Here is a 14,024-nt window from a genome sequence, read left to right on the forward strand (position 1 = left end):
AGGGCGGGATCTCCGGGCAGGGAGGCCGCCGAGGTGAGGTTGAGCCCGGCGGTGCTTTCTACTGGGAGTTCGGGGGAAGCGAAGGATTTTTTCTCCCTCCCTGCCTGCCGCTGCCCCTCCTCCCGTTAGCCGGCCGCCTTTCGGAGGCAACCTCCCGCGCCCTATTCCCCGAGCCGCCTCTTCGACCATGGCTCCTCACAAACACGTCGGGGGTAAGAACGCCGTGAAGAAGCCCAAGATCGACCAGATCCAGGCCGACCACGAGCTTTTCCTGCAGGCCTTCGAGAGTAAGTTCACCCCGCCGGCCTCACCCAGGGCGCTCCTCGCCTCCCTCGCTCATCATTACACCTTATCGGGATGAAATGGCGGGTGGGAGGGAGGGAGGGAGGGGGTGAGAGGAGGCTTCACACCCCTCCTGTCACCGGCATCCGGTCAGAATGATGGCCCCGGGATCCGACTCTAGACTAGGCCGCGCTCTCTGACCTAGTTTTCCCCTTACCCTCGCCTCCTCTCCCCTTGCTGAAGTAGAAGAGGGGTAAATGATAATCCGTGGGTATTTTCAGGTTGTGGTGGGGTGTGGGCTTAGGGACCCGGGTGAGATTCAGAGTGGTGACACGGTTACGGGGGAGAAGAGCTTATCTTCAACTTTAGTGATATTTTATCTATTATTTGCGCTTCTCGAATAAAATTAACACAAGGTGTGGGAGTGGAGGAGGAGGATGGTAGGGTGGTAATGTGCTTTGAAAGTGCTTTCACACCATTTAACAACACCTGCAATGCTCAACAGTTGTGAAGTGACAATCGTTAATTAGTAAAGTTGTTTTTCGCCCCTTCTCCCCTTTTATAGCAAAGTGTATAGAAATGTTTAATATTATTCGTTTGAGCGCAACCCCACTTTACATTTGGCTTCTGGATGGAGTTGTTCTCGTGTTTCCTGGATCCTCCGTTGGCTTGTGGAGAGATTAGGGGGTGTGGAACAGAGAGACTTGCTGGATGAGATCGTGACACTAATTCGTTTCCTTTCATTTTCTCAGAGCCAACTCAAATTTATAGATTTCTCCGAACCAGGAACCTCATAGCGGTAAGTGTCATTTTAAAAAAACACTAAATCCGGGTGTGCTGTCGCTTGCTGGGGAGATGGGTGTGTGACTTGGTAGAGAGTGTGCAGATTGCTTAAATTCCACCTGATTGATGATCATAGCGATTTTTTCAGGTAACAGGGTCACAGTTGCTTTCAGTTTGAAACCAGATCCGTGTGAATAAAACATTTACTCTTAACATATGTTATCATTTTAATATTAAAGTTATTCCTAGCTCCCAGATCACAGAAACGATTCTACAGAGAAACTAATGAGTCCATTCTGTTTTTCAGCCCATCTTTTTGCACAGAACTCTCACTTACATGTCACATCGATTATCAAGAACTAACGCCAAAAGGTAATTTAAGGGATCTGATATTCATGAGACAATGAAAACCAAGCATTATTTGTTGGTTAAGACTTGTATTGAATGAAAGCCGAACATGCTTTGTTGGTTCATTCAGCATTAATAAATTGTCACGCGTTTGCAGGTTTTTACATTTTAAAAACAGCAATTGTAATTGACACGTTTAAAGGAAGTTTGATGATAACTGGATCTGTTTTTAAAGTACAAGACTAAACAGGTTTCTAAGTAAACATGCAGGGAGGATGTGCTGTTTTCACATCTAACTGAAGCAGTATTGATTAATCTTAACTTTGGAGTTGTCCCTTTCTTAAGGAGAAAATTGAATGTGGAAGTGATATATATCTAAGCTAAATTGTTCAAGTATTTTCGAAGACTGCATCTTTCCTTGCATGGACTTCTCTAAACTGAGTTGAAAATTTTTGTTTAAATGATTATGCATGAGTAACCAATAGTTGGAGGAATCCTAACTGTGACAATTTGTTGTCATAAGTATTTGAGAAAGAATATTGTAATAGAAATGGTGTATTATGAATGGATGGTGATGGTTTGAATAACATAGATGATCTTCAGATACAAACAGAATCATCATTGTGCAATATCCTAGCCAAGGCTGTTTCTTAACTGATGTTTATTAATCAAGGACGTTAATTAAATTAAAGGGGTCTTGATGCACAAATCCCTTGAGGAGGGGGCAGGCAGTGCTTGTGAAGATGCAGGTGGTTTGATGTGATATATAATCTTGATTTCTGAGATACTTGTCTTGAACTCCCAGGTGTGGGTGATGTTTTGCTCTAAGGAGATTTTGGGCTACTTCCTGGAAATTTGTTTTTACACTGGATATTGTTTATGGCAAAAGCCAGGGAGAGAATTTGTTTTGGGAGTCTGTCATGGATAATCAGACCTAACTTGTGAGGTTGGTTGAGTGAGACTTGGAGATGTTGGCCTAAGATAGGACACCATTGGTGAATTTGCCTGACTTCCAAATGAATTGAAGGATTTTTTTGGAGACAAGTGCTTTAAGATGCTTGCTATACATTGTGTGTGTGTGTTTTCCTTTGATTGTGGATCATTAGTGCCCACTTCACCATGATCCTGATTTTGGTTTTTTTGAGCAACCGAAGGTTCTGCTGACAAACTAGTTGGTGGTGGTGATTGATTTCACCAGTAATCCCTTGTTGAAAGGAGGCTTTTGAAGTGTCAAATATGCTCTAAACATTCCTGGATTCATCTTTATGGGAATGTTTTGTGATTTGGCAGGTTTTTTGCCTGTAAATAAAATGATAGGTGAATAAACTCACCTATAATATTGGGAATAAACCAGTAAATTCTCCGTGCATTTCCCAGGATCACCTGTGGCAATATTTGAATTTACCCCTAATATAACTTGCGAAAGTATTTAGTAGGTACAATGACCGTTTGAGGTCTTTTTATAGGCATTAATGTTCTGTTCTTTGCAAGCATTCATTGTTTAGAAAGTCTGAAAGATTTATTTTATATCAAAGGCATTGTTTTTACGTGGATTAATAGGAAGGTCATAATTCAAATGTATTTTAAGTGATACATTGATTAGATTTGTTTTTCAAGTTAATTGACAGTAGTGTGTATTCACAGTAGTGTTTGCTGGGCCATCTCTGTTGGGAACAGAAACTTGGGTCTGGTAACATTATCTTACAACATCGTTAACTTGAAATGATTTAATTCCTTTGGTTGTGAGTGAAGAATAAACATGAATTAGAAAAGTTCATTGCAGAGTTCATATAATACCAGTTTTTCAATTATTTGTTATAGCCATATAACAATCACAGCACGGAAACAGGCCATCTGGGCCCTCCTAGTCCGTGCCGAACTCTTAATCTCACCTAGTCCCACCTACCCGCACTCAGCCCATAACCCTCCACTCCTTTCCTGTCCATATACCTATCCAATTTTACCTTAAATGACACAACTGAACTGGCCTCTACTACTTCTACAGGAAGCTCATTCCACACAGCTATCACTCTCTGAGTAAAGAAATACCCCCTCGTGTTTCCCTTAAACTTTTGCCCCCTAACTCTCAAATCATGTCCTCTCGTTTGAATCTCCCCTACTCTCAATGGAAACAGCCTATTCACGTCAACTCTATCTATCCCTCTCAAAATTTTAAATACCTCGATCAAATCCCCCCTGTGTTAAGGATCATGTTAGCTTTTCCCTAGTGAGTTTATCCTGTGTTCTTTGAAATAAACTCCAGGATAAATTTCTGAATAGTACCTGCCCAATCTAATGCATTCTTGTGGAAAAATATATTTCAGAGGTTTGTTTGCTTTGTGGCGACCCATTTCCTGGCACATCCGAACCGGCTCACAATTAGATAGCCTACGGGGGGTTTGCGAGCACAGAGCTTTGGAGCCTCTGCACCACGGGGGGCAGGTTGAGGGAGGCTTAAAAGTGAGGCTGAGGATTTCGAATAAAGTTTTTCCTTCGACTGCAGTTACCAACTCCGTGTCGTAATTTTAGCGCTGCGTGTAGCACACCGCTACAGCTTGTTATTTGTTTGTCATTTTAGAGGTATTTTGTTATCTGTTCCACTTCATCAGTTTAATATTCACTGTTCTTGGGTAACTTTGTATTTGTTTCCACCTGACCTCACTAGGACTCATTTGCTTGTTAGTCTAATTTCTTTGTGCAAACACAAAAAGATGAGTCGGATGTTACCTGATTGAGTGGCAATAGCACATTAAAAAGGTAACGTTTAAGGTGAAATGAAATGTTGCAAAGGATTCTCATGGTTTCATTTTCCCATGTGAATCTTAAGTGAAACTATGCAGAGTTGTTTCTGAAAAGGTATAATTGATGACCAGTTTGTATTAAAGACTAGGTATGTTATCTCTTGTTTTTATCTGAAATTGTTAACAGCACAAGTTGCTGCCTTAACTGGGAAATTAAAATCTGCAGCATGTAAAATTGACTTTGATTACAAAGTACATGGACAGCTTATATAGCACCGCATATATCCATTTTCAAGGCAGAATAGTTTTTAGTATGCAAGAAATAGTTACAGATATTGTAACTACTTGATTTATGTGTGAATTACCCCATTGCTTGTGCTTTTCTTCCCTGCTTCCTCTTTCTCCAACATCCTCTCTCCAGCATCATCTCACTACTTCCCAAAAGAAAATTTAAGGGGAACATACTGGTAGCATCTTGAGAATATCTACTGGAATTAGATGACTATAAACAGTTTCTTTGGAAAGTGTGGAGAAATGTTTAGGAGTTTGTCTTCTACCTCTTTAACTTGATTCCTTGAAACCCCTTAATGTTCTTCCCATAGGGGGAGTAGATTATATTATCGCAAACCAAAATTTAAGGGTAGGAAATCTAAGATTGGTGTTGCATTTGAATCTTAAGTTTTTTACAACCTATATTTCTAGTAGTAATAACATTTTTAAAGCTTTAGAGATTCATCAGAATTTGACTAGTTACTGCTCTTGAATCATGAAATATTGAATTCAGTTTCTTTAGATGTAAATAATGCACTGTAAGTGGGAACCATACATTGGAAGAAGACACTTGATGAAAACTTTTGATAGAAATGTAAATGAAATGTTTGGGAAAAAAATTTGTTTTGACTATTTATACTGATAATTGGTGTGCAGTATTTAGAAATTATAATACTGCTACTTTTAAATTGGCTATTCATGCTTTGAATAAAGCTTTGTTTTGTAAACAAACCAAAATAGGCTGTTTCAGCAAAGTAATTGAATTTGAAATTTTTTTTGGCCATATCTGTTTTTTAAATGGCAGGTGTGACAAAACTAAAAGATTTCTGCAGGAAAACATTTGGATTTTTAAATTGCTGCATGTTTCATTGCCTTATTTAAGCTTTAAAGTTATTTAACATCAGTTTGGCACTCTAGATACAGTAGGTGTTGGTGGTTATCTTTCGTAAGATTTGCTATTTAAATCTATCTCAATTGAATGTGGGTAACCTAAATGGAATCAAGCATGTTTTCTGTAATTACAAGAGGGATGTGTATGTGGAATCCTATCTGAAGTTTAATATGACTGCTAGGTTCTATTATTCAATATTTTTTCCTTTTGGATTTAATGTCAACTGGCTAGAAAACAAACATCTTATTTTTTACATGACATCTGAGGAGGAGACGGGTGCTTTTGCAAAATACCCAGAACTATACTGTTCATTTGGGTGACTCTCTTCTGTTTAATGACAGGCCTGGCTGAACTCTTTTGGGTGGTTTAAGCATTTCAGCCAAGACATGATTTTGATGTTTAATTGTGATAATTAGGTATGATACTGCTTGATATCAGTCTGTCCATGTACAGGTGGCCCCTGCTTTTCGAACGTTTGCTTTACAGCAACTTGTTGTTACGAAAGACTTACATTAGTACCTGTATTCACTGACCAAAGAGGATTTTCACTTTTACAAAAATAAGATGCCCACTTTATACGTGTATTTACCCTGAGAAAGACTACATTGACCGTGAAGCCTTGTGCGGGCACGTGTGTACGAATGCATGTACGTCCGATATTTTTTTCCCTCCAAATCGATTTTGGCTCGCTGCCTTCCCAAGTTTGATCAGTGAAACTACACCGTACCTGCAATATTTCTACTTTATATTGGGTGAAAGTTTATCATATCATTCCTACTTCTACTATATGTTGGTGTTATTTTAGGTTTTATGTGTTATTTGCTTTGATTTGGTAGGTTATTTTTTTGTGTCTGGGAATGCTCAAAAAATTTTCCCATATAAGTTAATGGTAATTGCTTCTTTGATTTCCGACATTTTGGATTACAAATGGTTTCGTAGGAACACTCTACCTTCGGATTGCGGGGGAGACCTGTATAATATTCTTGGTATTGCAATGGAATATGAATCCAATACTGTATTTAACTCCAGGTATTCAGATTTTTTTGATTTGATGTTAACATTGGCTTAGTATTTAGTTTGTTTTATTTGCACATGCTTTTCACCTGCATCTTTCAAATTGTTCTCGGTGTACAGAAGGAAAAGGTATCTTAAAACTAAATCCAAGCCCTTTTTTCCCTTTTTTGATGAATTTAAGACTGAAACCTGTGTCCCAATGAACACACAATTTTGCTCATAAATAAAACATTGTCACTTTAAACATTTTTTCTGCACCACAGCTAAAATAATGAATTTTAGCTGCATAATAAATTTTGTGAAAGTAAGATCAAAATTTTAAAGATAAAGGGGAAACTGGCAATCATTTATGGACAAGGTTGCAAGTGACCTTCATGCTTCCTTAGACACAAGAGGTTCAATTCCCATTTCCTCCACTTATCTCACTGTAATGTTTTCTGTCATACCCAGTCACTCGTCATGATTTTGTTCCTGTCACCCAATAAAAGCAGTTTACAGTATCCATTTAATGTGTCATGTTGTTTTTGGGATGTAAAACAAAACTGGAACCCATGCAGTCAGAGAACCTGTGAGTTTAGCCAGTGTCACACAACAGCACCAAGTGCTGTATCTACTGTTACTGTATTGTAAATGTTTCACTGAAGCTTAGCTTTATTTGTCACATGTATGTTGAAGTGTATTGTGAAATGTGTCATTTGTGTCAATGACCAAAACCATGCAAAGTGTGCTGGGACCAGCTCACAAGTGTGGTGCCAGTATAGTACGCCCACAACATACTAACCCTCGGTAATCTGTCTTTGGAATGTGGGAAGAAACCAGAGCACCCAGAAGAAACCCATGTGGTTGCAGGTGTTATGAACCCCAGTTTCAACACCTGGGAACGTAGTGACGTATTGGGAACCTGTGCGTTATGTATCCCAGTATCAGTTCTTGGGACGGTACATGATGTACTGGGAATCTGTGACTTTGTTTCTGTGAGTGTCACACGATGACCTACCCCAGCAATATAAAAGGAGCAGCGCAGATTGCTCTGCAGAGTCGAGTATGGTTTCGATCATGGAAAGACACCAGTGAGGTGGGGTTGCTGGTTTAAACTCTCCAAGTAGCCCAAAGAGGTGAGTTGAGATTGATCGAGAGTATTGATAAATGCCTCTCACGGTTGCTGCAGCTGGATGCAGTTGCAGAGAAGAGGGGAGAGAAAAGGTTTGAAACAGAAGAAATCTAGTGATAAAGATCACTGTTTGAACTCTCTCCAATTGGCCCATAAGTGTGAGTTTGGTTCCATTCAAATATGAAAGTGTGGTTGTCACATAGTTAATCCACAGGAGTGGGTTCTCTGGTAAAGGAAAACCCTTGTGAATACCACGTGCGTGTGTTAACCCTTGTCTGGGTGTGGTAGTTCACTGAAGAAGGCACCTCTGTGGCAAATCACTGTAGGAGTTACTTCGTATGTCTTGGAACTGGATAATCCAAATGTGGATTTTTGGCACCCACTTTGGTAAACCCCTGCAAGGTCTCAGGTGTGTAGTGACCAGTCCTGGAAAAAGGACGTCTTCTGTCAGTTACATGATGAAATTCTCATTTTTTGGGTACTGTGTGTCTGCCGAATTGCTTTTGGGAAGGTACGGTGGCCGTTTCTGGCGTATCTCTGCGAGACTCACTTCTTCGCTGTATTTTGAGTCTCTGTCTTCAAGATCATCTCTTTGCTACACTTCAATCTAAAAGTCTCTCCTTTCAATTCCCCCGTGAATCCCTGAAACTTTCTGAACTGACATTCTGAGACTGTGCTCCAGTCAGACACTTGTTAAGAATTGTTTCTAAGTTTGACCGTTTGGGAGCTATAGACATAGTGCTGTAACTTCGTTTTATGTTAGTTGCTTGTTTAATTTTCCATGTTTCTGCTTGAGTGTTAATAAACTGTTGTTTTCCGATAATATCATGACTCTGTTCCACATCTGTTATTGCTGGTTCCACGTAACACAGGCAGTGGGAAATTGAACCCAGTTGCTGTTGCTGTAAAGTGTTAGGCTAACTGATACTCTACCATACTGTCATACCAATTTTGCAGGTCTACGCACAATACATCCATCATTTTAATGCATGAGATTTCTATTTTTTAAATTACGTATATAGGTTTCTGTCCGTTATTCCCTACTAGCAATTTGTGTTTCACTACGAATGATATTGTCCACACACGGTGCATTTTAAAAGATCTTTGAACAAAATCTTGTGTGTTTTTTTTTGTTACCTGCTGGTTTAATCCATAAATTTTGTTGTGCAATATATGTGGATTTATCAGGGCAACACCCCATTTGAAAGTGCCTACATTGGTTCTTACCAGATTTAAATTTCAAATGGTAGTAGCTTGTTTTCTAATTGTGCAATGGCATTATTTAATAAAGTTGTTATTTACATTTGTTATCTGAAATCTTTCTGCAATTCAGTAGTTCAATGTGGACATTGCTATTATGATTTCTAATAGCAAAATGATGTTTTGCAAATGAATGCTCCTTGTCAGACTAATTAAAAATGTAAATAGAGTAGCAGAGAGGCTTTCAGTTCAGTGAAATGTTTGTGAATGGTGATTAACTTCTGGGAAAGCAATGTACATCATGGTAACATTTTTCTAAACAGAACATTTGTTTTATCATTTGAAAGTTTTGAAGGTGAGAGGAAGATTTCCTAGTCTAGGATACTAGTCAATAGCTCTATTGGGTAGTATCCTCTCTAGCAGTATCATATTCCCTTTAGGAAACCTTGCTGTTTTATGAAATTTAGTGTTTGACACTACAGCTTTTATGTCAGTGCAAAGTAAAACTGTTGCATTCCTGCAGCAATCTGTGGTATCTTGCTGTATACCAACACTGACCCTTAAAATGCATTGCCACTCATGTTGCAGTCAAGTGAGTACCTGTCCAAAATGATTCATTCCTTCAGTGAATAGTTGGAGGCTACATTGCCCCTTCATTGAATGCTCTTAGAATTTAGTACAACTTAATTATGTGCAGTCGGCCCTCCTTATTCGTGGATTCCGTATGCGCTGATTCAACCAACCGCGGATCGGGAAAACCCGGAAGTTCTCTCTCCAGCACTCATTGCTTGAGTATGTACAGACTATTTTTTCTTGTCATTATTCCCTAAACAATACAATATAATAACTATTTACATTGTATTAGGTATTATAAGTAATCTAGAAATGACTTAAAAGTACAGGCATCCCCGGGTTATGAATGAGTTCCGTTCCTGAGTCTGTCTTTAAGTCGGATTTGAAGTCTGAACAGGTACATCTGGTATTTAGTGTCAGTTAGTCAAACGATTTTCTTAGTATATAGTACATATTTTACCTTTCTATGCATATAAAACACTTAAGAAACATACGTATTTCAATAATTTAACCACTGTGTTGCTTAGTAATAATTGTAGTTTTCATTGGGGCAGGGCCTTTCATATGCTCCATTAAAATTGTTCTGATTGTTGACTGATTGTAGCCTAATGCTTTTCCAGTGATCTATGGTGTTTCACCTCTTTCCGATCGCTTTATTACTTCCACCTTATTTTCAACCACGATCATGATTATTTTTGTGACCAGAAACATTGTAGATTCAGAGCTGCGACGCCAGGTCCTAATGTCCACTGCAATGAACATGTTAAATAAAGTCCGGGGTTCCGCTGGGTCCTAAAGAGGACCACAGTGATACATGTTAAATAAGGGACCGTGAATCTGTGAATTTTGGTATCCACGGAAGTTCCCGGAACCAATCCCTCGCGAGTAAGGAGGGCCGACTGTATTGATTGAGTATTTTCTTTCTTCTTTTTTCTTGCTGGTTTCCCACCTTTTTCAGCATGTAGGCAATTTAATTGGGCCAATTACACACTGTGTGAGCTCATAGTTTTTGTTTTATCGTCTTACTGATTAGATTCCACTAATATCACACAAATTGTGAACTTAGATTGTGTAATTAAAAAATGTCGTCCTGATACAATGCCACTGGTTTATAATTGAGTTGTTTCCATATTTATTAAAAACCAGCTTGGGAGACTTCATCCTTTACCAGCCTGTCTTAATCCTTCCTCCAAGATAACCCACCAATGTCAAGAAACCCCTGAATTGCTACCAACCATTAGTATCATTAAATAAGCAGACCATTACTATACATCATACTTCACATGGTCTCATCAATGCTTTATATAACTGGATCATACTGTTAAATTCCACTGTTGGATTTCCCGTTTGCTGTGGCTGTGTACTTGCAGTTTCTGAATTATTTCAAAATCCCATTGCAGCATCTTGACCTGATCCTTTTACCCACAAGTGCTGTTTGACCTTCTGAGTTCCTCTTGGAGTTTTCTTTTTGTTCCAGATTCGGGTATCTGCAGTCTCTTCTGTCTCCATTTGAAAGTTCTTGTTCTTTAGGTTAATTTCAACTAATTTTGGTTTTGGAATTTAATATTGTTTCCAGTACTTTCATCATCAGTGTTCACATCCCTCCGTTTTCACTGTTGCTGTGTGTTTATTTCTCTCTCATCTCTCATCACTGGTTAAAGTGACAGAAGAGTAGAGGTCTGTAAACTTTCTGTATGGATGAAGAAAAAATGTATTTGCCTCTTTTTGGGCCTGTTCCTGCTTATTGGCATTTTATTCTCAAGTCAAAATATTTTTCCACTCTTCAATTAATTTTTACACCTATTTTTTAGGTATTGAGGTTCTCTTTTAAGCTCATGATATTTTTGTTGTTCTTGCCCATTACTCAGAACTTAAAAATATTTGTCCTCTGGTTTCTGCTCTGTTGGAAGCAATGTTTGCTTCTCTGCAATTATTTTTGCTCTTTGGATTGTAGCTTTCTTGGTCAATGCTGCTGTCAGAAGTTTAATTGTAACAGCCAAAAATCCTTTGTAAACTGTTCTCAGTAGGTTTAAGGCATTCAATAAAGTCATTCTTGTTTGCTTCAGTGCTGCTTTTTCATGCACTAACCAGAATCCCTTGATTTCCTTGAAAGCTATTGATGAGCAAGTCTCAGAGGCAGATATTTATTGTCTCAATCCTGAATGGTTAACCACTTTTGAGATGGTGTCCTGATTCCAGACAATGTTATCTTCATCTACCCTGTCAAGCTCTTTAATGTTTTCTACATTTTAACAACACTGTCTTATTCTTCTAAGCACCATAGTACAGACCTAGTCAGCTTAATCTTTTGTGACAAACCTGCCGTACTAGGAATCAAACTACTAAACTGGAAGAATATCCGCCCTTGGATAAGAAGATCAGACTTGTACACACTAATCCAGATGTGGTCTTGCCAAAGCTCTGTGTAATTGGAACAAGATGTTTATGTGAACACAATTGCTATCTGTCGTTTTATAATCTCACCTCTTCTTTTCTGCCAGATTACATGCTTTTGCATTTTTCTACATTATGTTCCAATTATAATTATTCACTTAACCTGTTACTATCTCCTTTAAGCCTCCCTACATTTTGCTCACTGCTGTCAACAAGGAACCTGGATGACATATGATCTCGTTCGGATGATTAATCCAGATTGTGACCAAATGGACTTCAACATTGATTCTTATTTCACTCCCTTGGATACATCTTTCCTGCCTGAAAAAGACCGGTTTATTCTACTGGTTTCACCCCCAGACCAATGCTGCTATGATGCACTTCAATTTTAATTATCCTTTGTGTAGCACTTTATTGAAGATTTTCTACAAGTCCAACTACATAAGACAACTGGTTCACCCTAATCTATTCTGCTAGCTTCAACATGTTTGATAAGCATGATTTCCATTTCACAAGTAACTTGTTGGCTACCCAATCCTACTATTCTCTAAATGTCTTTGCTGTTTTAATAATTCTGGTATTTTTAATGTTAAGGTCAGGTTAATGGATCTGTAGTTCCTTGCTGAATCTTTGCTAAATAGTGGAATATTTGTTACCTTCCAGTCTGCAAACCTTTCAGTATCAATTTTAACACCACCAGCATATGCCACAGAATTTGTTGTTTTATGGCAGCACTACATTGCAATACATGTATCAAACTATCAATTTATATACTATAAGTATATAATAAGCAGTGCAAAAGGAGAGGTGGGGAGAGAAGAGAGGTTCATTGTCCATTCAGAAATCTAATGGAAGAGGGGAGATTACCCTGGGTAATGGAGAACTTTAATGGATTCCACCTTTTTTTTTGAGACATTGCCTTTTAAAGGTGGCATGGATGTTGGGGAGGCTAGTGCCCCCGATGGAGCTGTCTAAGCTTACAACCTTCTGCAGCCTTTTCCGATCCTGTGCAGTGGCCTCATCATATATTGTGAATTTGTATATGTGCTGTTTGCACAGCAGGTAGGTAGTAAATCTCTAAATTCTGCCAGCAAGCTAGTGAGTCTGGTGCACTAGCTTTTTTCAAGTTGCATGGGAACTTGTATTTTTATTTTAGCTAATTGCCTTTGCTCCACTTGAAGTCAGTTATCACCAAGTATGTATTTATGACCAGAATCTGTGCCAGAGGGTTTTTGTTTATTTTACAATCTGACTTGCTGTTTATACTAAATATAGGTGCTCTAAACCTTTTGTCAGATTCATTTTTGTCACTCCCTATTGCATGGCTTGATTCATTCTTGCTTTAAGTGATTATTTTAACACTAGTGGAATAACACTGTTACAAACCTGATAAAGCAATTTCAGTGAGTAAATTTGGGAATGAATTCCACTCTCATAATAGCCATGGCATCTGCACTATTGAAGCAAGTCGCAGTCTTTATTTTCAAGTTCTGCTTAGTAAATGAATTACAACTCCTGTGAGTGACTTTTAGCTGGAAAAATGAGAAGAAAACCTTGGCATTGGATTGGAAGTTAATCTCAAAGCATTCAAATAAGTGCAACACATTGTTAACCTCTTATAAATGCTGAAACACTTTATGGAAATACTATCTAAGCAGATCTATAAGGTAGGTATTTGCTTAAAAACTATTCATCATGACTATGTGAGCGAAATTGCATTGATGGGGTGTTACTGTGAATAAGTTTAAATTTGAATGAGTCTATCGTTGACAATTACATCAATTGCACGAGTACAGTGGAAAAACTTGCAGCAGCAGCATCATAGGCACATAGCACATTTATCACATCATTCACTAGAAAATCATATTTAGCATAAAGTTTATAAAATTATATAAGAGAACACAATTACAACAAGAAGTCCACTGTGGTGCAAAAGGGGTATGGTGTTGCTATTACTGAAGTAATAATGAGGATTGTGCACATTGTGAATGGTTGAAGAGAAGTAGCTGTTCTTGAAACTGGTGGTGTGGGACTTCAGGCTTCTGTAAACCTCTGCCCAATGGTAGCTGCAAGAAAGTGGCATGACCCAGATGGTGAGTACCATTGATAGATGTTGCTGCCTTAAGAAAATGCCTCATGTAGATGCCACCTATGGGTACCATCTGTGGTGAAAGTGGATGTTTGGTGGTTTTCTTGGAGAAAGTTACTAATCTGTGCTGCAGGTCTATCGTGGTTTAATTATTGACAGTTATATTCTCCTGGCTAACTTAAACTGACATTCTATGCTACTGAGAACGAAAGTATTCATCATTGACTTAATCAGCTTTTAAAAGATTATTGTAGGCTGTCTGCATTCACAATGATGATTTGTAGACTGAAATTTATGCATATCTTTGACTAAATCAACTGCATATCT

General features: G+C 38.5%; 1 protein-coding gene across 1 annotated transcript in view; it reads left to right on the plus strand.

The window, feature by feature from the left end:
* suz12b (SUZ12 polycomb repressive complex 2 subunit b) overlaps positions 1-14,024 on the plus strand; it is an 83,391-nt gene continuing 69,367 nt past the window's right edge. Inside the window, exons 1-3 of the mRNA XM_059948212.1 lie at positions 1-287; positions 1,035-1,081; positions 1,373-1,437. Of these exons, the coding sequence (XP_059804195.1) occupies positions 188-287; positions 1,035-1,081; positions 1,373-1,437 (212 nt within the window). The 5' untranslated portion in view covers positions 1-187. The remainder of the gene's footprint in view (positions 288-1,034; positions 1,082-1,372; positions 1,438-14,024) is intronic.

The sequence above is a fragment of the Hypanus sabinus genome, chromosome 23, assembly GCF_030144855.1.
Source record: "Hypanus sabinus isolate sHypSab1 chromosome 23, sHypSab1.hap1, whole genome shotgun sequence".
Lineage (NCBI taxonomy): Eukaryota > Metazoa > Chordata > Chondrichthyes > Myliobatiformes > Dasyatidae > Hypanus > Hypanus sabinus.